At 39.4% G+C, this 27,765-nt stretch overlaps 1 protein-coding gene across 1 annotated transcript; it reads right to left on the reverse strand.

The window, feature by feature from the left end:
• Positions 1-218: 218 nt before the first annotated feature.
• Positions 219-27,390, reverse strand: LOC131356306 (carcinoembryonic antigen-related cell adhesion molecule 5-like). Its single transcript, XM_058395208.1, has 8 exons — positions 26,404-27,390; positions 15,578-15,613; positions 14,930-15,214; positions 13,700-13,969; positions 1,730-2,005; positions 1,307-1,582; positions 461-775; positions 219-232 (listed from the first exon to the last, which is right to left on the reverse strand). Exons 1-8 carry the CDS (start codon positions 26,432-26,434, stop codon positions 219-221), a joined length of 1,503 nt encoding a protein of 500 aa, XP_058251191.1. The 5' UTR covers positions 26,435-27,390.
• Positions 27,391-27,765: the final 375 nt, after the last annotated feature.

A 27,765-nucleotide genomic window follows, 5' to 3' on the forward strand; every position in this document is an offset into this window, starting at 1 on the left:
TAGTTATAGTAAGCTGTTTCTGTATCTGTATTTTTAAACCTGAAGTTTCCAAAATTTCCATAAGCTTGGCAAGAAAAAAAAAATCTCAGAACAGTGCACCTCCTTTTTGTATCTGTTTAGAAAACATTTTCTGGAGACACTCCATGTACATGGTTACATCCACAAGGTTTACCTGCTTTGACTTATAAAATAAAATCCTCCTGCACAAAGATCCTCAACTATCTCCTGAGTCCTTTGTGTTATCCAGGAAAATGACAGGGGTGGAGACATCACAGAATTACAGGTCACAAGGAACATCATGACAATAATCCTCTACCAGCACTTAGGATTCTTTAACAACCCTTATATATACATATGAATAAATAAATGCTGCATTAATCTGATCTTACATTCACACTTTTCTATTCTACACTTCAACACAACAGTTAATTTTCCTCACCAGTGATCCATAGTGGCTGTGGATTGCTGTACTGTGAGTGAAGGGCTGGTTCTCCTCTCTCTCCTCTGCACATATAAACTCCTGTGTGTTTAAGAGCAGCAGGACTGAGAGTGTATTTGCCTCCAGATCCTCTGCTGCTGTCTGAGAGGAGCTCCACATACACGCTATAGCCACCATTATTATTTATTCCAGTTAAGCCGTCTCTGTAGGGAACAACTGTGTACCAGCTGAATGTCCAGTCTGTAGAGGAGTCTGTAACCTCACAGCTTAGAGTCACTGACTCTCCTTCAGTCAGCCAGCTCTGTGGAGATACACTCAGTACTGCCGGTGGTCTCTCTGTTGCACAGGAAATACAAACAATTTCTTTCCTAGATGTATTTAATACCCAGTAAGAAGCTTTTCATGAATGTCTAACTGCACATTTTTAAGTGTCTCCAGAAATCCTCACACACTCCCCTGATACAGTCAGTGTAACTAGAATCTGTCAGCAGTCACGATATCTTACAGAAACACTACAATTTTACACAGACCTGTTTAACTACAAAAGACCAACTAAGAACTGAGTAAGAATTAATAAAGTAATAAAAAATGTCTGCAAAAAACAGTCATATCATCAACAACCTATTTTATTCACTCCTTTAATGCATCAATATATTCATTGTTTGTTTGCTTGTTTTTGCTTATTAAATAAAATGTTTTTAAAATCTTGCAGTGGATGTCAGCAGCCACAAATGACAAATACTTTTAAAGACATGCCTTTTAAGATTATTGTGAACATAACAATTCAAGGTTAGTACAATATTATTAAGCAATATTATAACACCTCTAACAAACGTAATCAGAGTAGAGGAAAAAGTCATGACATACCTCTCACTGTAATCTTGACAGGATCACTGAACTCTGTGAAGTAGTAGTAGTTGTTGTTTATCCTGTTTGCCCGACACTTGTACTCTGTTTCTCCTGCATTATCGACTGTCACTTTAAGTGTGTTCTCTTGTTCACTGCTCAGATTCTGTAACTGATTATTTCTGTACCAGAGAAACTTCCATCCAGTCTCCTGCTGCAGCTCACAGCTCAGAGTGACGGTGTCTCCAGTGTAGACGGAGCTCTGAGGATTCACTCTCACAGACGGTTTGGGTTTTGCTGTTGATCCCAAATGAAAAATTATTTGTACAGAAAATAAACTATCAAAATAATTTGTACAAATTTCTAAGAGTTTCCAGCTGAAATAAAAAAAATTATAATTACAATTACACTGTAATCAAAGTAGAGGAAATGTTCATGACATACCTCTCACTGTAATCTTGACAGGATCACTGAACTCTGTGAAGTAGTAGTAGTTGTTGTTTATCCTGTTTGCCCGACACCGGTACTCTGTTTCTCCTGCATTATCGACTGTCACATTAAGTGTGTTCTCTTGTTCACTGTTCAGATTCTGTAACTGATTATTTTTGTACCACTGAAACTCCCATCCAGTCTCCTGCTGCAGCTCACAGCTCAGAGTGACGGTGTCTCCAGTGTAGACGGAGCTCTGAGGATTCACTCTCACAGTCGCTTTGGGTTTTCCTGTTGGTATGAAATGAAAAATTATTTGTACAGAAAATAAACATCTATTAAAATAATTTGTTCAAAATTCCGAGAGTCTCCAGCTGAAATGAAAAATTATAATTATGATTACAGCATAGTGCAGGTTTTGTGCCATTTCATGTTTGTTTTTGTTTTTTTTCATTACAGTAAACCCTTAACACTTTATAAATATTTGTGAAAATAATTTCTTACATGTCTCACACATTCACTCCTGGTTTCAGATGTACTGTATATTGTTTATTTTCTTTCTTCTTTTAACAAAGTTTAGAAGTGCACAGGATGACAAGACAAACAGACAAACATGTAGACCGACTCTGTACAAAAGAACAGTGTAGACAGTGAGTGCAGATATTAAAGTGACACATGTAAACAGGATCAATCTAAAGTGTAATGTAAAGTGACATATGCGTGCAAACAGGACAATTTGTGTGTGTGTGTAGAAGTGTAGAAGGTCATTTATTTACAGAGAAAAATAAAGTATAAAAATGTGACAGAAACAAAGCAAAAACAAACACTAGATCAGGGATGTGGAAGAATAAACACACATGGATAATATCAGTAATTTCTGTCCCCATAACACCCAATTATGGAATTGTAGATATGCATTATATAAGAACAAATATTTATTTTACCAAAATAAATGCAACTTTTAGATAAAACTGGAAATATCTTATGAATGTTTTTGTTCAGAATTTAAATGACGGAAACCGTATGACAGTGTTATCATGTCAGCACGCGCGTCCGTTTCACCCATCGCAGCGCGCACTTCCGGGTGCGCGACTTTGCGCCATTCACGGCCATCGCGGACGGAGCTCTTCCAGGTTCACCTTCCTTCAGCGCTATATAAACACGCTGTCTACGTGCCTTCCTCGCCAGATGACCTCTCTGTATCACTGCGAGTCATCCCGCCCTCATTCTTGCCTTTTTTTTTTCTTTGCTGTTTTCCCAGCCGGATTTTGGACTGTTCATTTTCACTGTTTCTGGATTATCCTGCATGTCCATCATGTCCGATCCGTGCTCCAGTGCTTGCTTCATAACCGCCTGTACGTGAAACCAGAGAAGTGTGAGTTTCATGTCTCCAAGACCTCCTTCCTGGGGTTCATCCCCTCGGCCAGTAGTGTACAGATGGACCCTGAGCGGATAAAGGCAGTGAGGGACTGGCCATGGCCGGAGACCCAGAAGCAGCTCCAACAATTCCTGGGTTTCGCCAACTTCTATCGGAAGTTCATCTGAGGTTACAGCACGGTCGCCGCACCTCTTCACCGGCTCACATCCACCCTGCATGCTTTTTTCTGGTCGCTAAGTTCAAGGATCTGTTTACCTCAGCTCCCATCCTGACCGTACCAGATCCCACTTGGCAGTTTGTTGTGGAGGTGGATGTGCCTTCTACTCACGACGCCTCTACCCTTCATGCCTGATCACCTCCGTTCCCAAGTCCTTCAGTGGTGCCATGGTTCTCGCGTGTTTTGCCATCCTGACATTTCTTGCACCCGGTCCATCCTTTAACAGCGGTTTTGGTAGCCCTCGGTTAGTAAGGACGTCCGGGACTTCGTGGCTGCCTGCCCCACCTGCGCCCAGCATAAGTCCTCCAAGACCCCTCCTGCAGGCTACCTCCGTCCTCTCCCTGTTCCACGGCGACCTTTTTCGCACATCTCTATGAACTGTCACTGGCCTTCCTTCGTCTGCCGGTCACACCACCATTCTCTCGGTGGTTGACTGATTTTCGAAGATGGGCCACTTCATTGCCCTTCCTAAGCTACCGTCTGCCAAGGTGACCGCCCAGCTCATGGTCCAGCATGTTGTCCGCCTCCATGGCCTTCCACGCAACATTGTCTCAGACCGGGGACCACAGTTTACATCCAATTTTTGATAAGAATTCTGCCAGCTCCTGGGGATTACCGTCAGCTTGTCATCCGGGTTCCACCCATGGTCCAACAGACAGACTGAGCAGCTGAATCAAGAACTGGAGGTAGGGCTTCGTATCCTGTGTGCCAAGGAGCCGGTGTCCTGGTCAGCCAACTTAGTGTGGGTTGAATATGCCCACAACTCCCTACCCTCAGCTGCCACTGGCCTCTCACCCTTCCAAGCTGCTTATGGTTATCAACCACCGCTGTTCTCCACCCAGGAACTGGAGGCCTTGGTTCCCTCCGCCCAGGCCCTGGTCAGACGATGCCGACGCGTCTGGAGGAAGGCTCGTGCAACCTTGCTCAATACTTCTTGAAGCTATGCTCAGTGGGCCAACAGCAAGCGCCACCCAGCACCTCCTTACCGGGTTGGTCAGCGGGTCTGGCTGTCTACTCCGTGGCGGTACGACTCAAGCTCCCCAGGGTCCTGTGCATTCATCCTACATTCCACGTATCCAGACTCAAGCCTGCTCGTTGGCTCCACTCTACATTAAATACTCTTCCCTGCCCCTGTTGTGTCTTGCATTTGGGTTCTATCCGTGCACGCCTGACATATCAAAACAATCCCACAATCTAATTTTCAAATGCCATACAATTTTATATCATAATAATGTTCCTCCTCATCTTCCAGAGCTTTTGGTGAATGGACATGCTCTCACTAGCCCAAATTTTCACAATACCATAATTATGAAGGCCTATGTCAAAGAGCTATATCCTTTATGAAACAACAGATGATTTATTCTGATGTAGATTTGCATGTACACTTAGAGAAGATTCACATTACTGGTTATTTCCTAAATTTAGAAATCTCTGTGCTTTTGCAAAAAAAAAAAAAGTGATTGTTGGCATTATTGTAATAGATGACATGGCAATCAGTGTAATTATTATTCTTTGAAAGTTTTTTGGGTTGTTTTTTTTACACAAGAACAAATTTCTTTTTTCATTTATTTCACAACAAAAGACAGTACATTGTAGACAAACAGAACAACAAACACAAGAACAAATGATGAGAAGACAGGACTTAATTTACCCATGTACAGTGTGTGTTTTTGTTTGCATAAGTGCCCCTGGGTAATGTGTGGAGGGGTTGTTTATGGAAAAGAGAGAGGAGGGAGCAAAGAGGGAGGACACAGAAAGAGAAAAAAACATAATAATAATAATAATAATAATAATAATAATAACTGATTTACACTGTGGTAAATAGGTCACTGTAGAAGTTTTGAAAAACAGCATTAATATCCTGTGAATTGTGGACCATTTCACCTGTAGAGTTTATTATGGATGGAATAATTGCTATCTTTTTTATGTTGTAGTTGATTTGCTAGATATTTACCTGTTCTAGACTGGAACTGTTCATATTTAAGTTGTTGAATGATCGTTTGGGTTTTTCTGTGTATAATACTCTCATATTACATTTTATAATAGTTTAACTCGTTCTGTGTTCGTTCACTGGGGTTATTTGAGTATGAGTTTGTTCATTCTTTAATCTTTTGTTCTAAAGTGGTTTCCTGTTTTTGTTGCTGTTTTTTCTTGTATGATGAGTAGGATATTATTTTACCTCTTAGAACTGCTTTGCCTGTTTCCCATAGTACTGATGGTGTGATATCAGGAGAGTCGTTCATCTCCAGAAAGGATGCCCACTCTTCCTTAATGAGACGATGTGTGTGTGTCCTTTATTATTATTACTATTATTTTACAACAATCTATATTATACTTGCACCTCTTATTTCATTCCTCATGCTGCACTACTGTATGGATTATTCTTTGTTTGTTTATTTATTTTTAACAGCTCTTATTGTTCTCTCATCTCGCATTCTCTCATCTGTCCTGCTGCTTGTATCTTGTCTGCTTCATGTTCTTGGTGACTTTTCTATCCTATTTCTGTCATTGGGCCTATTTAATTTAAGGCTTTTGTACGTCTTAGGTATGGAATATTCAAAAGGGTCCTTTTTAACACAAAAGTCGGCTAACAAATGTATGTTATCAACTGTGTTAACATTAAGAATTAAAGTTAGACTTTTATCTGAATAATAAGATTGTTGTGTTTTCTGACAGGTGTTTTTTTTTTTTTGCTGTCCCACTCAAGGGCTATAAGGTATGGTAGTCATGTGGTGTGTGAGTGTGTGTATAGGTGTGTATGTTAGTCACGTGGTGTGTGAGTGTGTGTATAGGTGTGTATGTTAGTCACGTGGTGTGTGAGTGTGTGTATAGGTGTGTATGTTAGTCACGTGGTGTGTGAGTGTGTGTATAGGTGTGTATGTTAGTCACGTGGTGTGTGAGTGTGTGTATAGGTGTGTATGTTAGTCACGTGGTGTGAGTGTGTGTATAGGTGTGTATGTTAGTCACGTGGTGTGTGAGTGTGTGTATAGGTGTGTATGTTAGTCACGTGGTGTGTGAGTGTGTGTGTATAGGTGTGTATGTTAGTCACGTGGTGTGTGAGTGTGTGTATAGGTGTGTATGTTAGTCACGTGGTGTGTGAGTGTGTGTATAGGTGTGTATGGTAGTCACGTGGTGTCAGTGTGTGTATAGGTGTGTATGGTAGTCATGTGGTGTGAGTGTGTGTGTATAGGTGTGTATGTTAGTCATGTGGTGTGAGTGTGTGTGTATAGGTGTGTATGTTAGTCATGTGGTGTGTGAGTGTGTATAGGTGTGTATGTTAGTCACATGGTGTGTGTATAGGTGTGTATGTTAGTCACGTGGTGTGTGTATAGGTGTGTATGTTAGTCATGTGGTGTGTGAGTGTGTGTATAGGTGTGTATGTTAGTCATGTGGTGTGTGAGTGTGTGTATAGGTGTGTATGTTAGTCACGTGGTGTGTGAGTGTGTGTATAGGTGTGTATGTTAGTCATGTGGTGTGTGAGTGTGTGTGTATAGGTGTGTATGTTAGTCATGTGGTGTGTGAGTGTGTGTATAGGTGTGTATGTTAGTCATGTGGTGTGTGAGTGTGTGTGTATAGGTGTGTATGTTAGTCATGTGGTGTGTGAGTGTGTGTGTATAGGTGTGTATTTTAGTCACATGGTGTGTGAGTGTGTATAGGTGTGTATGTTAGTAACGTGGTGTGTGTGTGTGTGTGTATAGGTGTGTATGTTAGTCATGTGGTGTGTGAGTGTGTGTATAGGTGTGTATGTTAGTCATGTGGTGTGTGAGTGTGTGTGTATAGGTGTGTATGTTAGTCACATGGTGTGTGAGTGTGTATAGGTGTGTATGTTAGTCACATGGTGTGTGTATAGGTGTGTATGTTAGTCACGTGGTGTGTGAGTGTGTATAGGTGTGTATGTTAGTCATGTGGTGTGTGAGTGTGTATAGGTGTGTATGTTAGTCACATGGTGTGTGTATAGGTGTGTATGTTAGTCACGTGGTGTGTGAGTGTGTATAGGTGTGTATGGTAGTCATGTGGTGTGAGTGTGTGTATAGGTGTGTATGGTAGTCATGTGGTGTGAGTGTGTGTATAGGTGTGTATGTTAGTCACGTGGTGTGTGAGTGTGTGTGTATAGGTGTGAATGGTAGTCACGTGGTGTGAGTGTGTGTATAGGTGTGTATGGTTAGTCATGTGGTGTGAGTGTATAGGTGTGTATGTTAGTCACATGGTGTGTGAGTGTGTATAGGTGTGTATGTTAGTCACATGGTGTGTGTATAGGTGTGTATGTTAGTCACGTGGTGTGTGTGTGTATAGGTGTGTATGTTAGTCATGTGGTGTGTGAGTGTGTGTATAGGTGTGTATGTTAGTCACGTGGTGTGTGAGTGTGTGTATAGGTGTGTATGTTAGTCACGTGGTGTGTGAGTGTGTGTATAGGTGTGTATGTTAGTCATGTGGTGTGTGAGTGTGTATAGGTGTGTATGTTAGTCATGTGGTGTGTGAGTGTGTGTATCGGTGTGTATGTTAGTCACGTGGTGTGTGAGTGTGTGTATAGGTGTGTATGTTAGTCACGTGGTGTGTGAGTGTGTGTATAGGTGTGTATGTTAGTCACGTGGTGTGTGAGTGTGTATAGGTGTGTATGTTAGTCACGTGGTGTGTGAGTGTGTGTATAGGTGTGTATGTTAGTCACGTGGTGTGTGAGTGTGTGTGTATAGGTGTGTATGTTAGTCACGTGGTGTGTGAGTGTGTATAGGTGTGTATGTTAGTCACGTGGTGTGTGAGTGTGTATAGGTGTGTATGGTAGTCATGTGGTGTGAGTGTGTGTATAGGTGTGTATGGTAGTCATGTGGTGTGAGTGTGTGTATAGGTGTGTATGTTAGTCACGTGGTGTGTGAGTGTGTGTATAGGTGTGTATGTTAGTCACGTGGTGTGAGTGTGTGTATAGGTGTGTATGGTAGTCACGTGGTGTGAGTGTGTGTATAGGTGTGTATGGTAGTCATGTGGTGTGAGTGTGTGTGTATGTTAGTCACATGGTGTGTGAGTGTGTATAGGTGTGTATGTTAGTCACATGGTGTGTGTATAGGTGTGTATGTTAGTCACGTGGTGTGTGTGTGTATAGGTGTGTATGTTAGTCATGTGGTGTGTGAGTGTGTGTATAGGTGTGTATGTTAGTCATGTGGTGTGTGAGTGTGTGTATAGGTGTGTATGTTAGTCACGTGGTGTGTGAGTGTGTATAGGTGTGTATGTTAGTCATGTGGTGTGTGAGTGTGTATAGGTGTGTATGGTAGTCATGTGGTGTGAGTGTGTGTATAGGTGTGTATGTTAGTCACGTGGTGTGTGTGTGTGTGTGTATAGGTGTGTATGTTAGTCACGTGGTGTGTGAGTGTGTGTATAGGTGTGTATGTTAGTCACGTGGTGTGTGAGTGTGTGTATAGGTGTGTATGTTAGTCACGTGGTGTGTGAGTGTGTGTGTATAGGTGTGTATGTTAGTCACGTGGTGTGTGTGTGTATAGGTGTGTATGTTAGTCACGTGGTGTGTGAGTGTGTATAGGTGTGTATGTTAGTCATGTGGTGTGTGAGTGTGTATAGGTGTGTATGTTAGTCATGTGGTGTGTGAGTGTGTGTGTATAGGTGTGTATGTTAGTCACATGGTGTGTGAGTGTGTATAGGTGTGTATGTTAGTCACATGGTGTGTGTATAGGTGTGTATGTTAGTCATGTGGTGTGTGAGTGTGTGTATAGGTGTGTATGTTAGTCATGTGGTGTGTGAGTGTGTGTATAGGTGTGTATGTTAGTCATGTGGTGTGTGAGTGTGTGTATAGGTGTGTATGTTAGTCATGTGGTGTGTGAGTGTGTGTGTATAGGTGTGTATGTTAGTCACATGGTGTGTGTATAGGTGTGTATGTTAGTCACGTGGTGTGTGAGTGTGTGTATAGGTGTGTATGTTAGTCATGTGGTGTGTGAGTGTGTGTATAGGTGTGTATGTTAGTCATGTGGTGTGTGAGTGTGTGTATAGGTGTGTATGTTAGTCATGTGGTGTGTGAGTGTGTGTATAGGTGTGTATGTTAGTCATGTGGTGTGTGAGTGTGTGTATAGGTGTGTATGTTAGTCATGTGGTGTGTGAGTGTGTGTATAGGTGTGTATGTTAGTCACATGGTGTGTGAGTGTGTATAGGTGTGTATGTTAGTCACATGGTGTGTGTATAGGTGTGTATGTTAGTCACGTGGTGTGTGAGTGTGTATAGGTGTGTATGTTAGTCACATGGTGTGTGTATAGGTGTGTATGTTAGTCACGTGGTATGTGAGTGTGTATAGGTGTGTGTTTACATCAACACGGAATGGTGTAAGGACTCTGTGCTTGTGTCAAACTACTACTCATCGGGAGTGGAGTTTGTGACTGTTAGATGCAGACCTTTTTATTTACCCCGGGAATTCACCACTACTTTCATTATCGGAGTGTACATTCCACCCAGCGCTAATGCTAAGGAGGCTCTGTGTGAGCTGTACGGAGCTGTTAGCGAGCTGCAAAATGCTCACCCTGACGGACTGTTTATCATCGCCGGAGATTTCAATCATGCAAATCTCAGAACAGTGCTCCCTAAATTCCATCAGCATGTGGACTTTGCTACGAGAGGGGCGAACACGCTGGATGTTGTTTATTCAAACATTCCCGGCGCATATCGTGCGGAGCCCCGCCCCCATCTGCCTGGTTTGGGAACTGCACCCTCTCGGATCGCAAGACCCTTCAGCGGATAGCGAGGACAGCTGAGAAGATCATCGGAGTCTCTCCCCTCTATCACAGACATTTACACCACACGCTGCATCCGCAAAGCCATCAGCATTGTGGCTGACCCCACACACCCGTCACACACACTCTTACACACCCCACACACCCCTCACACACACTCTTACACACCCCACACACCCCTCACACACACTCTTACACACCCCACACACCCCTCACACACACTCTTACACACCCCACACACCCCTCACACACACTCTTACACACCCCACACACCCCTCACACACACTCTTACACACCCCACACACCCCTCACACACACTCTTCACCCTCCTGCCATCTGGAAAGAGGTACCGGGGCATTCGGGCCTCACAACCAGACTGTGTAACAGTTTCTTTCCTCAAGCCATCAGGCTCCTCAACACCCGGGACTGAACTGTTCCACACTCACACACACACTCTCACTCAGGACTGAACTGTTCCACTCTCTCACACACACTCTCACTCAGGACTGAACTGTTCCACTCTCTCACACACACTCTCACTCAGGACTGAACTGTTCTACACTCTCTCACACACACACACTCACTCAGGACTGAACTGTATATTAACTCTCTGTCTCTCTCACACACAGATACACACACTCTCTCTTGACTGTGTGGACACACACACACACACACACATAATTTATATTGTTCATTACTTACTGCACTACCTCTACTTGTCATCCGCTGCTATAGTCATATTTATGTTTATTCTATTTGCACTACCTCAACTGCTGCTGTGTATTTTTGCACAATATTTTTGCACAATACTTTTTTTATTTTTTACTTCACTTTATTTTATTTCACTTACATTCCAGTACACATGTTCTTTTATTTCCTTTCTGCGCTAAGTGTCCTGTGTTCTTTTGTGTTGTCTTTCTTGTATTTATTATCTTTTGCACTGTCTTGTCTATGCTCTGTTTGCACCTAGCTGCACACTGTGCACTTTACGTGGCTAAGACAAACTTCTGTCCTAGCTCTGTGGTGTTTGTTGTTTTGTGTTGAACTTGTTGTTGTATGTTTCTGTAGCACCAGGTCCTGGAGAAACGTTGTTTCATTTCACTATGTACTGCGTCAGCTATATGTGGTTGAAATGACAATAAAGCTTCTTGAATCTTGAATTGAATCTTGAATCTTGAGGTGTGTATGTTAGTCACGTGGTGTGTGAGTGTGTGTATAGGTGTGTATGTTAGTCACGTAGTGTGTGAGTGTGTATAGGTGTGTATGTTAGTCACATGGTGTGTGAGTGTGTGTATAGGTGTGTATGTTAGTCACGTGGTGTGTGTGTGTGTGTATAGGTGTCTATGTTAGTCACGTGGTGTGTGAGTGTGTATATAGGTGTGTATGTTAGTCACGTGGTGTGAGTGTGTATATAGGTGTGTATGTTAGTCACGTGGTGTGTGTGTGTGTATAGGTGTGTATGTTAGTCACGTGGTGTGTGAGTGTGTGTATAGGTGTGTATGTTAGTCACGTGGTGTGAGTGTGTGTATAGGTGTGTATGTTAGTCACGTGGTGTGTGAGTGTGTGTATAGGTGTGTATGTTAGTCACGTGGTGTGTGTGTGTGTGTATAGGTGTGTATGTTAGTCACGTGGTGTGTGTGTGTGTGTATAGGTGTGTATGTTAGTCACGTGGTGTGTGAGTGTGTGTATAGGTGTGTATGTTAGTCACGTGGTGTGAGTGTGTGTATAGGTGTGTATGTTAGTCACGTGGTGTGTGAGTGTGTGTATAGGTGTGTATGTTAGTCACGTGGTGTGAGTGTGTGTATAGGTGTCTATGTTAGTCACGTGGTGTGTGAGTGTGTATATAGGTGTGTATGTTAGTCACGTGGTGTGAGTGTGTATATAGGTGTGTATGTTAGTCACGTGGTGTGTGTGTGTGTATAGGTGTGTATGTTAGTCACGTGGTGTGTGAGTGTGTATGGGTGTGTATGTTAGTCACGTGGTGTGAGTGTGTGTATAGGTGTGTATGTTAGTCACGTGGTGTGTGAGTGTGTGTATAGGTGTGTATGTTAGTCACGTGGTGTGTGAGTGTGTGTATAGGTGTGTATGTTAGTCACGTGGTGTGAGTATGTGTATAGGTGTCTATGTTAGTCACGTGGTGTGTGAGTGTGTATGGGTGTGTATGTTTGTCACATGGTGTGAGTGTGTGTATAGGTGTGTATGTTAGTCACGTGGTGTGAGTGTGTGTATAGGTGTCTATGTTAGTCACGTGGTGTGAGTGTGTGTATAGGTGTGTATGTTAGTCACGTGGTGTGAGTGTGTGTATAGGTGTGTATGTTAGTCACGTGGTGTGAGTGTGTATATAGGTGTCTATATTAGTCACGTGGTGTGTGAGTGTGTGTATAGGTGTCTATATTAGTCACGTGGTGTGTGAGTGTGTGTATAGGTGTGTATGTTAGTCACGTGGTGTGAGTGTGTGTATAGGTGTGTATGTTAGTCACGTGGTGTGAGTGTGTATATAGGTGTCTATATTAGTCACGTGGTGTGTGAGTGTGTGTATAGGTGTGTATGTTAGTCACATGGTGTGTGTGTGTGTATAGGTGTGTATGTTAGTCACATGGTGAGTGAGTGTGTGTATAGGTGTGTATGTTAGTCACGTGGTGTGAGTGTGTATATAGGTGTCTATGTTAGTCACGTGGTGTGTGAGTGTGTATGGGTGTGTATGTTAGTCACGTGGTGTGTGAGTGTGTGTATAGGTGTCTATGTTAGTCACGTGGTGTGTGAGTGTGTATAGGTGTGTATGTTAGTCACGTGGTGTGTGAGTGTGTGTATAGGTGTGTATGTTAGTCACGTGGTGTGAGTGTGTGTATAGGTGTGTATGTTAGTCACGTGGTGTGTGTGTGTGTATATAGGTGTCTATGTTAGTCACGTGGTGTGTGTGTGTGTATAGGTGTGTATGTTAGTCACGTGGTGTGAGTGTGTGTATAGGTGTCTATGTTAGTCACGTGGTGTGTGAGTGTGTATAGGTGTCTTTGTTAGTCACGTCGTGTGTGTGTGTATAGGTGTGTTGATGGGCCCTAGAGACGCCCCTGGCTGGGCCCTAGAGACGCCCCTGGCTGGGCCCTAGAGACGCCCCTGGATGGGCCCTAGAGATGCCCCTGGCTGGGTCCCTGAGTAAGTTAACCTTCAATTGCTCACTTGTATAAACTGAGATGAGTTGAGATGAGTAAGTTGCTCTGGATAAGGGCCTCTGCCAAATGTAACGCTTGTCTCTTCCCAGCACTGGGTTTATATTTTGACGCCATCTTTTTAATTTTTATATTTTTATGAGTTCAATAATAAAGTTAAATATATGTGTGAGTTTGTCCTCTGGTAGTCTGGTGGAGAAATGTTCCAAATATCAATGAGAATTCTCTCTTACATTATACGTTACATGTTTTATCACCAGATTCTTTTTTACTCACTCTTATAATGAATAAATATAAAAATGCAGCTTATGTTACAATAAAAAGGCAAAATATAAACTCCACTGTCCTGATAATTTTAAATGTTGGAAATACGTTTAAATACTTTTGAACATGTATTTCAAGATAATCTTGAACATTCTGGAAAAACAAGGAAGTGCAATAATTAAGCAATATTTTTTCTTACCCCTTCTGTGACAAAAAGAGGAAAAAATCATGACATACCTCTCACTGTAATCTTGACAGGATCACTGAGGTCTGTGTAGTAGGAGGGAGTCTCACCGTAGTCGAAGTTCAGCCTAGATGCACGACACTGGTACTCTGTTTCTCCTGCATTATTGACTGTCATATTAAGTATTTCTGCTTGTAACTGATTATTTTTGTACCACTGAAACCCCCATCCAGTCCCCTGCTGCAGCTCACAGCTCAGAGTGACGGTGTCTCCAGTGTAGACGGAGCTCTGAGGATTCACTCTCACAGTCGGTTTGGGTTTTGCTGTTGGTATGAAATGATGAAGGAGTCAGAGCTGCTTTTCACTTTACAACATAAGCAGTAGATTCACTGTGTCTAACAGATGCTTTGTGTCTAAAACAAACATTTATATTTAACATTTGATACCAGATGTTACAGTTGTATGTTTTCTTACACGGCTGGTATTCAGTTTATTTTCTATGGAACAAAGTTCATGATTAGATTGAAGTGTTTTGTGTTTTTTAGATTTTATTTCATGTATTCTCACCACCATCTGAACATAGGTATTTGCAATTTCTTAAAAATGATCAAAATCATGATTCATATAGTAAAACCATGACAGAGAACTTTTTCATTCTCCTTAAAGACACAGAAGAGACACACAGCTGAGGGTTTGTTATTTATCTCCATTTAGAGGATCACTTCACATGACAGTTCAGATATTTGAAAGTTTATTCTATCTGACTTTTGGCTTTTTAAAAAATGTAAGTAATTCTATTAGTATGCTAGTTAATGAATGTATATGAAGCAGACTAGAAAAATTCATTAGAAATTTCTACAACTGGATGCTCCTGTGCATCACATCATCATTAAAACAGGGGAGTGCTTTCACATTTTATAATATTTTACAAGTTATAAAATATTTAAATGACTTAATTCAAAGACATTAATAGAAATATAGCCAACAGAACAGAAGTGAATCAGGGATCAGTTCCACAGTGGTGTTTGTGTGAACAGACATCAGTCAAGTGAGGAGAAGATAATGAGGTGTGTATTTAAATGCTGTGAGGGATTTCTACCTCAGGTGATGAGAAAGAGACTGATGTGGATGATGCTGATCATCAATATCTCTCAAAATTACTGAATTTTCATTAAAAAAAAACCTTATAATTTCAAGGCAACAAATTGTCTTCTAGGAAAATCTGAACTCTAAAATATAATGTTAACATATTATATAAGAAATAAAAACACTCACAGACTCACCTGATACAGTCAGTTTAACAGCATCACTGATCTCTGAGCTCTGAGAGTCACTCCCATTTATACTGCAGGTGTAGGTACCACTGTCAGAGACTTTAACAGACTGGATTCTGAACACCTGCATTGTGTAGGGTTTCCCTCCTCCCTCTGAGACTACTTTATTATTTTTCTTCCAGCTGTAAGTCCCCTGAGTGTCTCCTCCTCCCTGTATGTCACATCTGACAGTAACAATCTCTCCAATGAACACATGTGTATCAGGCATTATGGACACCACAGCTTTAGGACTCCCTATAAAACATTCTGTTGTTAATAAACCTTACATAAAGTCATTCCCAAGTCTACACTACTAATATCATCTTTAGAGTGAGTGTGAGTACATGTTTTTGTTACTTGTTGATACTGATGTGTGTAACCTGCTTAATATTAAGAAATCAGGGGCATCATGGAGCATTTTATTTAGCACTAGTGATGTCAGTTGCTCTCTTGTGCTGCTGTCATTAAACTTGTGCTGTTTTATATTTAAGTTATAAAGACATTTAAGCAGCATAAAATCTTTTGACTATAAAACTATTTATTGCATTTATAAACTGCATTTACAAACTTAACTGAAAATGTTCAGACAATATAAAGAATAAAGTATATATAAATCACCTTGAGCCTGGGCCACTGGTATAAGTGAAATCAGCACTAAAAAGGAAACAGAAACAGAACATGACATAAATATGTTAATAAGTTGGATTTTATTAAGGGTCTGTACACTCTTGTTGGAGTAAGAGATTCTGGTCCATTTGCTCATTCGGATGTGGTTCCACTTTACTGGTTATCTCTTGTCCACCTAAAGTCAGGACCATGAAGGAGAAAATTCCTAATAAATGAACTGTAATATTTTATATTTGATAATTAATTCTAATGTAATATTTAAATCTATACACTGCATTTCTAACTAATATCATCATTTCTGTACTTAAGCGCTCAGTTAATTACAGGCTTATCTATTTATCTTACACCTGCACTGTGATAGTAATGGTTCAGTATGAGCTTGTCTAAGTGGCTGATGGAAATTGTAGAGTTGATTAGAAACAGAATGTCTGGTCTGAAGAATTTTTTCTGTACCATGATGTAGATGGTCAGGATTTAGTGTCTACAGCATGAATCCATGACACCATCCTGCATGTGAACAGTTCAGGCTGCTCGTGGCGGTCTAGGAATGTTTTCTTGATACACTTTTCATCCCTTAATACCAGTCAGACATTGTTTGAAGTTTGATACATTTATGAACAAAATTTACAGCTAACTCCAGTAAATAAAGTGTTCCTAATAAAGTGACCAGTAAAGATAGTTAGATAAAGATAGTTATTGCTTTCACACACCCATCTTCACACCTCGCTTCTTCACAGCTGGATTTGCACCAGAGAACGGCTCCCAGAAACAATTATTGAACTTATATTTAATATGGAAATAATAATCATTGATAATTAGTAAATAATAAAATAATAAGTGATTATTTTAAAATAAGTTAAGAATAATAGTTATGCATTAGTTCATTAATTACAGATTCTCTTCTCATGACAGATATGGATACACTGATCACAAAGAAAAGATAAATGCCCTGCTGGAAGAGGTCTGAGTAGAAGACTGACCAGAGTGTTTGTGTGTGTGTGTGTGTGTGTGTTTGTGCATGTGGTTGCCTGTGTGTGTGTGTGTGGATGTGTGTGTGTGTATCGACTTCTGTATTTCCTGATCTGTGATACTACAGGAGACCCAGCAGATGGTGCTGTTCTTTTTCTTTTTAGAAGATGTGTGTGAATGTGGAGACAAATAGAGGCTAGCTCAGGTGCCTTTCTTAAATTTAATGCATCTTGTAGTCAGTGGATTAAGATTCACTTGATCATTACAGATAAAACCAGCATTATTCATTGTAGGGCCAATTAAAATTCTATTCATTTATTTTTTTTATGTGCTAACTAAATTTGCATAATTGCCAAAGAATAAAAATTATACCTCATAATTCAGGTGCACTTAAATTTCATTTTTAATATGGAAATTCAGATAATCATCCCTATTTATTTATTTATTTATTTGTTTGTTTGTTTATTTATTCATTTATTTAATTAGCATTTTCCATTTTCTTTGTTTTGCTTTGTTGTATTTTGGAATATTAGTCTGCTTGTCAGATATATGAAAAAGTGTGTTAAAGTGTGTGATGCTGATTAATGATGAATCATAAAATTACTGCTACAAAATTATTGACCACTGGGTCATACAGAGGATTAGTAACATACTGTATGTAGATAAATGTTTTAAAGGTTTAGTGAAAATGTCATTTTTATCCATTGGCTTATTGCAGTTTTTGCACTGTATATTTATGTGATATTATGTGATATTTTGTTGCTGGTTATGGAAAGTCCATTATAATAACTAAAGTCAGTACCATCACAAAGAGAGAGAATTAAAGAGTCCATTAGGACAGAGGACCAATTTGTCGGTTGTTTTAGGTTAAGAACCATGTTTTAGGGATGGTCTGGAGGAATATCAGACATCAGACAACATAAACAGTAAATTGTGGACAACAGAACTTTGTGTTATGGACACTGAGGGAAGAATGGACTGAAGGAAACCTTCACATATTAGACACTTTACTTGAAAGTCAGGTTGGAGCTAATGACAGATGACATTTCTACCTGGATATCAGCACCAAATATACACCTGGGTAAAAGAGTGAATGAGTGACCCAACTCATCACTGACCTTCTAGCTTACAATATCAGACCCCTTTCTCTTTCCCACTTACAGGTGAGATCTGGATCACCAAAAGACTCTGTAGTGGGAGAAATTGACTAGTGGTCACCCTCCATACAGAGATAGACAGTGTGGGGTTAGGCTTCAGTTTATGGTGAGGTTTTAGGTTAGATTTATGATACTCATTCATTAGAAGCACTCTGCAGCTCATAGCCCAATATATTTCACACAGTGAGTCCTTATCTTTGGCACTTATGGGAATGTACACTTTGACAATGAAAACAGTGGTGAATTCCTGTTGTAAATCAAATGACCTGCATCTAACAGTCACAACTCCAGTGATGAGCAGCAACTAGAAACAAGCACAGAGTTCTTGCACCATTCTGTGTTGATGTTAACACACATGCCACCACCCTGAGTCTTACCACATAAAGCTTGACTAATGATAACTGTTTGTTTCCACACAAACCATTTCTCTTATTTTTAATATAAAAATAATAAGCAGCCAAACAGTGCACATTTAACATACAGCTAGTGCACATCAGTGCTGAATTTAACAAGACAAGACATAGACTAACACAAGACATGATACACATAAGACAACTAGTTGACCTAGCAAAATAGGAGCACTCTGCTGAAACTGCCATCTTCACCATCTTGGATCTCCAGAATGTTGGTGATAATTGTTTAGGGATAGTAAATAATGATTAGTGCTGTGTATTAGTTTGGTATTAGTGTGTATTAGAGTGAATTTGCTGTACTTATGACTGACTGACAAAAAGAGGTGTGGTGTGGGGTACAGCCTAACCACTTCCTGTTTGCTCATGGGGGCAGAGAGTGCAGACAGAGAGAGAGAGAGAGAGAGAGAGAGAGAGAGAGAGAGAGATTAAAACCACCTATCTAATACTGTGTATGTCCCCTTGTGCCAGAGAGAGAGAGAGTCACCCAATGTATACACATTTCAGGAAAATAAAAATTTGTATGAATATTTTATTAATACATTTATTGCTATATGTTATAGATTGATATATATGATGATATTATGATAATATTATTAATATTATATTAATATTATGTAATTTAATTAATGTTATGTAATATAATATACATCATACTATTTTTCTTTTCCTGAAGTGTATATACATTTTTTGGTTGACACTGTATATATAAATTGTGAACATGAAGCCATATTTAAAAAAATAAATATAAAGGGGCAAGAGCCTCTAGTGGACATAGTCTAGTACTGCAGGAGTCAGGCCAAAACCATGTCCAGTCAATGGACTGATGAATGTAAAAATTTGTTGTGAGCCGTTAGAGCAAAATCATGAAACTAGACAAACTTACTCTCAACCAGTTGTTCTTTCTATGTAAAATGTTTTGAAACATTCCACTGTTAAGATATAAGAACATTAATTTTCTTCTATTATGTCCTCACCATAGCAACATCATTCACAATATCACAAATTCCTTCACAGCTTCACATCAGCCATGTCCTGACATTATTCTGACTGATTTTCAACCAAATCAGATGAAAGTAAGGGACAAAACATTAGATTTCTAAAACATACTTCCTGCTGCCAGTTGGTGGCGCTATGACTGAGACTCACAGCAGTCATGACCGTGTGATCAGCTTTCTTCTCTTAACATAAAGTTGAGGTTTGATGTACATCACTTAATGTACACAGAAGTTATTAGCCACTTCCTGTTTCCTTTTATTCGCCATAAGTTTAAGGGCTCCTCACGGCTGAACCGTTTGAGATATCAAGAATCCCTTCACAATTTGGCATTATCAATGTCTTGAGATCATATTAGCCTGGGTTTGGTGGGGGTTGTATCAATGTCTTGAGATCATATTAGCCTGGGTTTGGTGGCGGTTGTATCAATGTCTTGAGATCATATTAGCCTGGGTTTGGTGGGGGTTGTATCAATGTCTTGAGATCATATTAGCCTGGGTTTGGTGGGGGTTGTATCAATGTCTTGAGATCATATTAGCCTGGGTTTGGTGGGGGTTGTATCAATGTCTTGAGATCATATTAGCCTGGGTTTGGTGGCGGTTGTATCAATGTCTTGAGATCATATTAGCCTGGGTTTGGTGGGGGTTGTATCAATGTCTTGAGATCATATTAGCCTGGGTTTGGTGGGGGTTGTATCAGTGTCTTGAGATCATATTAGCCTGGGTTTGGTGGCGGTTGTATCAATGTCTTGATCATATTAGCCTGGGTTTGGTGGTGGTTGTATCAATGTCTTGAGATCATATTAGCCTGGGTTTGGTGGGGGTTGTATCAATGTCTTGAGATCATATTAGCCTGGGTTTGGTGGTGGTTGTATCAATGTCTTGATCATATTAGCCTGGGTTTGGTGGTGGTTGTATCAATGTCTTGATCATATTAGCCTGGGTTTGGTGGCGGTTGTATCAATGTCTTGATCATATTAGCCTGGGTTTGGTGGGGGTTGTATCAATTCCCTATGAGGAGTATTTCAAATTCCATTGGGTGCGTTTTGCAAACAACTCAAAATAACTGACTTCCTGTGGATTAGACTTAATGACATGCAATGAGAAAGTTGTTCAGTTCAATGAGATCTAAGTGTGTACCAAGCTGTACATGGATACGTGCAAGTGTGTATCAGCTATGCAGCATGATTTTCCCGGGGGGCGCTGTGACGGGTGTGTGCCACGCCCAGGGCTGAGCCACAGTGACGTCCTAATGGCGGCAGATTCCAACCTGTCTGCTGATTTTCATGAGTTTTTGAGCATGTTAAGACCCCCAAAAAATAATCCTTAGAAGAAAAAGAGGGTCCTCCACACTGCTAGTGCTTGGGCCCTAATAATATATAAATAAAGTAAGGTAGGGTATATGTGTATACAGAATATGTATATAAAATATAGAATATATACAAGAAATGTAAAATGTAAACAGCTGTATTGTACAGAACTATATAAAGTGAGTAGTGTTAAATAATGTGCAAAGTTCAGACAGCAGCAGTACAGGGTGGTCCTGTAGTGAAATAAGGTGATGATGATGAGAAACAGTGTTATTGTCTTCATCTCCATCTTTAAAGTACAGATGTGCACAAGTCCTCTTTGTGTATAAATGGGAGCAGAATGTGCCAGATATATATATATATATATATATATATATATATATATATATATAAGCACAACATGCTTGTGGCTTAGTGAAAACTTCCCTTCATGCATTGACCACATCATTCACAAGCAACAGCAGCAGGCTTCTCACTAAAGATCTTGAATTTATTATTTATAATTAACTATAATTAATTAGAATTATAAATAAAGTAATAAATAAATAAAGTAATTATAAAAAATTAGAGTGGAAGAGTAATAACAAACAAATGCTTTTTGTTAATAAAAAGGTTGAAAACGAACACTTTCCTCATTGCTGCAGAAGTACAGTATACCAGTATCTTAGAGTGGCCTTAAAACACTGACTTGGAGAAGAAGGGGACCTTGGAGTAAAAAAGGTTAAGAACCACTGATTTATACATTTGTAGCATTGATGTTCAAACTAATATCATCATTTGTTTCCTTTATTAAAACTCACCCATTACACCTACATGGTGATGGTAATGGTTCAATCTATGAGCTCGTGTAAGTGGCTGATGGGAAGATAAGAAAAAGGAATCATGATTTCTGTTCAAAGAATTTATTTGTCTAGAAATTTAAAAAATATTATACCTCATATTTCATGTGCACTTACATTTTCATTTTTAATATGAAAAATACTGTATAATATTTATTATATATAGCATTTATCACTTATAGCAATTAGCATCAACAATCAGTTGCTTGTGGGATATGACACAGTGGGTTAGAGTGTGTGAAGCTGATTACTGATGATTCCTAAAACTGCTGCTACAAAATTATGGGTCATATGAGGGTCATAGAAGGATTAATAATATATGAAGTTGTGTTTTAAACGTTATTGAAAATGTCATTATTATCCATTGGCTTATTGCAGTTTTTGCACTGTAGGTGATATTTTGTGGCTGGTTATGGAAAGTCCACTATAATAACACTGTGGAGTAACATCACAAAGAGAGAGAATTAAAAGAGTCCATTAGGACAGAGAACCAATTTGTAGGTTGTTTTAGGTTAAGAATCTTGTTTTAAGAATAGTGTGGAGGAATATCAGAAACCAGACAACATAAACAGTAAATTGTGGACAACAGAACTTTGAGTTATGGACACTGAGGGAAGAATGGACTGAAGGAAACCTAACTGACATCTTAGACACTTTACTTGAAAGTCAGGTTGGAGCTAATAACAGATTCAAATACAGACCATGGTAAGACTGAATGAGGACAGTGACCCAACTCTTCCTCCTATATCTTATGTAAAGGGTTACAAAATGGTGCATTAAATTTTTAGTGGAAAACAGACCCCCCCCCTCACCCTAAGTTTTAAATTTTAGCATCACAAATGGAGTTATTTAAATATACATAGGTATGTGTGTGTATCAGGTCACAACTGCAGCATCAATTTCACGCCATAAGTATTGTGGTCGTAAAAATTATTGTAACATCTGGGAACCCCTGCCTTGTGCAGGGCATGAACCAAGACCTCCGTGGTGGTGGCATGCACTGACACGCCATGGAGAAAGACCCAGGATTTAATGAAGTACTGCTTTACTAACATAAACACAAGACATGGGGCAGACTAACCTAACACTAGACATGATGTTACTGAAATCAAAAACAAGAACATGCCATAACCAGATACAGGACAAAACCACAGCGCAGATGAACAATGACCGACAAGGCCACAAGGGTCCTTATTTATAGGGCTAGACATTAAGGTAAATGGGGAACAGGTGATACAACAGGAAGGAGAACAATAGGAAAGGCATCACACAAAATACACACAAAGAAGCAGGCTTCCAAGAATCCTGGAGCGCCCTCTCCAGGCCTGGCAGGGAACTGTCCAGCTGTTTCTGACAAATATAATAAACCAAACAAAGAAATCTAAAAGAAAAGAACACAAAATAGTAGGAATTAAATACTAAATTTTATTTTCCTTGCTTACTTTCTTTACTTTACTTTACTTATTTCTTTCTGCTATATTTGGTTGTAATTTTCTCTTTATCCACGCTTCCGTTTTCTGTGTTGCTAGTTTGAAATTCCAAATATCCAGAAATCAAGTAGAGTTTTATTCAGATTAGAGGCAGGATAAATGTGTCCATTGGTCCACTGCTTCTGACAGCCTTTTTTTCTCTTTTTTTTAATTAATTAATTAATTAATTAATTAATTTATTTATTTTTCTGGAGACTAAGCAAAGTTTATCAAATCAAATTTTAAGAAAATGTCATACACAATATAGATATCAGTTTCCACTTGGTCAAACACTCAATGTGTTTTTTCATGTAACATTAAACAGAATGTGAAGAAACTTTAAATAATCTTCACTGCAACATTAAGCATGATAGAGAAAAGAAGCAACATCTCTCTGGAATAAAGCCCTTAAATTGAAATTTGGAAGCAAAACCTCTATTATAAAGTGTACCACTGAAGTAGTAGCTTCCTGTGTAATATTCAGTATCGAGCTCAATCAGCGGTCTCAGCCAGGTGTTACCTGCTCCAGGAAAACTGGACAGAGACACCAGGGGCTTGATTTCTCCGGCAGGAATCTTCTCTCCGTACATATGGAGTCCTGCACAGGCGTAAATAGTTTCCTAATAAAGTGGCCAGTGAGGACATTTAGTGACACCTTCTCACTTTGAATAGTTCTTTTGTCTTCATCTGACTGCTTTTGACTTTAAATGAGTTCGATGTTGTCAGTGGATTTAAATTTATCCACATTATCAACAGGTAAATGTTAATTATTGCTTTCAAACCTTCATCTTCACACCTCCTCCTCTTCTTCACAGCTGAAATTGCATCACTAAATGAAAATAGAAAATAAACCACATCTGTGACCTGCTCTCTGCTCTCAGGCCTCTAACACGGTCCCTGCTCTGTGTGTACAGGACTAATGAGAAGTGTCTGATAACACAACTAGATGACCAAGCAAAATACACTCCGGTTTATACAGAACTCTCAATAAACTGAGATTTGCACAGGACTCATAAACACGCAGTTTTGGCACATAACAGTTTTTGCACATCGACTAGGTCTGTAACTTTAAACACTTGTCTTTGCACATTATTTATCTTGTTTTTCATCTCATTCTCCATATTTATTTCTAAATCTCTGTATTTAGTAGTTTTCTGATATATTTTGTTATATTGTTATATTCTGCTATATTTGGTAATATTTTATATTCTTGTTATTTGATATATTTTTTGTTATATTTTTGTACCCTAATTTGGTTATTTTAGTATTTTTTGTTATATTCCTTCCTATTTTATCTATTACCTGTGTTTGTGGATACTGCTGGAAACTGTGAATTTCCCTTTGAGATGAATAAAGTAAGTATCTATCTATCTATCTATCTATCTATCTATCTATCTATCTATCTATCTATCTATCTATCTATCTATCTATCTATCTATCTATCTATCAATCTATCTAAAATAGGAGCACTCTGCTGAAATTCCCATAACAAAATGTTAGTGATAATTATTTAGTGATTAGATTTAGCATTAGTTTGGTATTAGTGTGTATTACAGTGATTTTGCTGTTCTAAGGACTGACTGACAGAGCAGTGGTGTGGGTTAAAGTCTTAGCACTTCCTGTTTTCTCATGGAGAGAGAGAGAGAGAGAGAGAGAGAGAGTATAACATGTTCCCCTTTTTCTGTCAAAACAGCTGTGATGGACAAGGCATGACCTCTAAAAGACCTCTGAAGCACCTAGACATTTGCAGCAGATCTTTGAAGTCCTGTAAACTGTGAGCTCAGGCCTCCATTCCACAAAACAGGAGATAGACATGCAGCTCAATATTCAAAGGTCTGGATAGGAGTTTTGTGGATGTGGAAAAGAGATATGCAGAAAAACTGACATGTGACATCAGTAAGCACAGCCTGTACAATGAACATGCGACAAATAAATTCAGTTACATTCTAATGAATTAATCTTCCGGACCACACTTCACTTTACCTTATTACTTTTCTTCTGCTATTTCACAATTTTTTGATTTTCTTCGTATATTTTTGCCAATTTTTTTCAAGGGATATGTCAAAACAGCAGAAGATCACTCCTGTCAGACAAGAAAAGGAATCCAATCACAGAGTGGACACAGGCTCACCCAAACTGACCGTTTGAAAATGGCTTGATTTTTACTGCATGATGCATGTGGCAAATATTTTTAGCCTTTACACCTCCTCCCCTTCATCACAGCTGCACACACAGCACTGAATTAAAAAAAGAAGAAGCTAAACCACAACTTCCAACTTGTCTCTTTAAAAGAGTCACTACACTGTGTGTGTCAGTGTACAAGGCTAATGAGAAGTGTTTATTTCTGCATAAGTTTTTAATACATTTGACACAGTAAGTAAATAAGTTTTTGGGTGTCTCCAGGCAACCGGCATAAAATGTTTCCTGAAGATGGATTCATGATTTTATGAGTCGATCACAGCAGTTCCTTTGTTTTTAGGAATTTTAGGAATGTGAGGAATATCAATAGTGGTCTTGAGCAAACCTGAGCACCCCAATATATTCTTGTTACAATTTTTCTAAAGATAACACAACCTGCTGCACCAGCATTCCCACTTATAAATTCATAACATTTAATTATGCCTCGTATGGACAGTATTCCTAACATAGGTGACCACTGAAGCTTCTGACCAGAAAAAAAACCTCTGAGGATGATGAATAATAAAAAATATGTAATTTAATTTTGAAATAAGAATAATTATTCATATCTACAATGTCCATATAGAATATACCCAGTAATACTGATGGTTCCTAATAAAGGCTAGTTCTGAAATCTAATCAAACTGAATAGTTGTTTTGTCTCCAAATGTCTCTGCTGTGGAGACGCTGTCTTTAAATGACTGTCTTCAGATTGGACAACTTTTGAATTAAAAAGAGTTCAATGATTTCAGGGGAGTTAGATTTAGTCCATCTTCACACCTCCTCATCTTTTTCACAGCTCAACTTGCATCAATAAATGAAGATAGAAAATAAACCACATCCTCAAACTGCTCTCTGCTCTCAGGCCTCTAACATGGTCACTGCTCTGTGTGTACAGGACTAATGAGAAGAGTTTGTTTCTGCCCAGAAAATGCTGTTTTTTTTATAACATAAAATAATAATTAGTGAGAATGAGTAAATAATGATTTGGGATTATTTTATAAATGCAGTGCAATCATTTAGTATTAGTGTATATTAAAGTTAACATTATTCCTACAATAATAACAAAAATGGAAATATAGGTTATGAGGCATTTTCTCAGAAAATCTAATTAATAGTTTTGTTAAAATCATGTTACATTTAATATGGTTTTTAACACAAAACATGTTTCTGTATACAGGAAACAACAAAAGACAACCATCAGGTACAGATTCCAACTCATTAGATGATTTAAACCCTGTGTTTTACACTCGCTCTACTTGTACTCTTGCCTGTTGTTCTATCATAGTTACTGAGAGTAGATACACATCAAACTAAACCCTTCTCATAACAGATACGGAGACACTGATCCACCTGAGCAGTCATGCTGAAGTACACACAATGTCCTAATCACACAATAAGATCATCACTCAGGACATTCAGACTGCAGATGAACAACTTTATACCCCACCACTCACTCTAATGAAGACACAAAGAGAACATTTACTCACAGAGCATCACAGAGAGTGGACTGAGCTCCATCCTGTCCCTCTAATGACTGACTGACTGACAGAACAGTGGCGTGTGTTAAAGCTGTGCCACTTGATCACTTCCTCTATTCTAACACACACACACACACACACACACACAGACAGAGACCCACCACAATGTCTGTCTGTGACCCCTCTTGTATGTAGATATGCAGTTCAATATTCAGACATCTGGATAGGAGTTTTTGGATGTCTGGGGATGTGTAGGACAGGTGCAGGAATTATTATTGACATATAAAAGTTCAATTTAGTTCAGACGTTGTGGTGTGTGGTTGCCTGTTAGACCATAATGTTCTAATGGTCTAATTTTTTTGGACTAATTGTTTGATGCTTTGGCAATTGTTTTTGAAATTTTCATCAACTGAACTAAATGTAATTATTACAAGTGGTGTTGCTGTACCTAGCTGAACAAGTGCTCGCGCATGCGCAGTTCAGATCAGACAGCGGTTCTCCTCCATGCTCGAGTCTCCTGCTTGTAGTCCATGTGATGTTCTGCTCTTGTCAGGACCGTGTTACAGCAAGACAAAAGTCACAACTCATCCAGATAGTTGAAGACACTTAAGGTAAGATCAACTAAGTTCCGATTATAAATGTACTTAGTGTTAGCTTTATATTGTAGACTTCTGGAAGAAAGTATGTCCGGGGGCGGGGCTAGGGGGAAACAGATCCCCAAACAGAGTTGGACACAACACCGGCATTACTTTTGAAAACTGCCACAGCAGAAGAAAATCCTCACAACTGTAACGTTAGCAGAAGAGACTGAACAAGCTTTGTCTAAATAACTAAGCGCTAGGCAACTAACACGTCGAGCTAGCATTAGGGCTAATGTTAGCTAGCTAGAAATGTTGGTGCCAGGTTAGCTAGCTAGCACGTTAGCCGTCCTACATGACGGTCATGTTAAATCAAGCAGAAACGAGCTAACGGCACCGTTACAGTTGGGAATATTTTCTTCTGCTATGGCAGTTTTCTAAAGTAATGCCCGGTTAGCTCCTAACGCTAACTCTGACTGAAACCAGCGTTTAGCTAACGGTAGCTAGTTACCATGATGGGACAAAGCTAGCTGTTGGATAGATGTTTTAATTTTGTCCTCTTTTGGTCAGAGCAGCGTGTCGCAGCAGGTTAGAGTACAGTTGTGTACAAGGGATTCAAACCTTGATATTTTATACTAATATGTGGACTTGGTGTATGAATACAGGTGTCTTTACACATAGAGACTATTTAAACGGTTATTATTGGGTTTATGGAAGTGACGTCTTTGGTTCGTGAAGGTTTCCGGTTATCTTTTGCACACATTCAAAAACATCGGCGTGAGGCCGTTTATAT

This window comes from Hemibagrus wyckioides, linkage group LG07, assembly GCF_019097595.1.
Source record: "Hemibagrus wyckioides isolate EC202008001 linkage group LG07, SWU_Hwy_1.0, whole genome shotgun sequence".
NCBI lineage: Eukaryota > Metazoa > Chordata > Actinopteri > Siluriformes > Bagridae > Hemibagrus > Hemibagrus wyckioides.

Bases quoted from the DNA above. Each gene is read 5' to 3' on its own strand.
- LOC131356306 (XM_058395208.1), bottom strand. From the start codon at position 26,434: ATGGAGCTCAGTCCACTCTCTGTGATGCTCT. The intron at 15,215-15,577 runs GTGATTTATATA...AATGTTTTATAG, and splicing joins ACCAGTGGCCCAGGCTCAAG to GGAGTCCTAAAGCTGTGGTG. The intron at 1,583-1,729 runs GTATGTCATGAA...TGGGATCAACAG, and splicing joins TGTCAAGATTACAGTGAGAG to CAAAACCCAAACCGTCTGTG.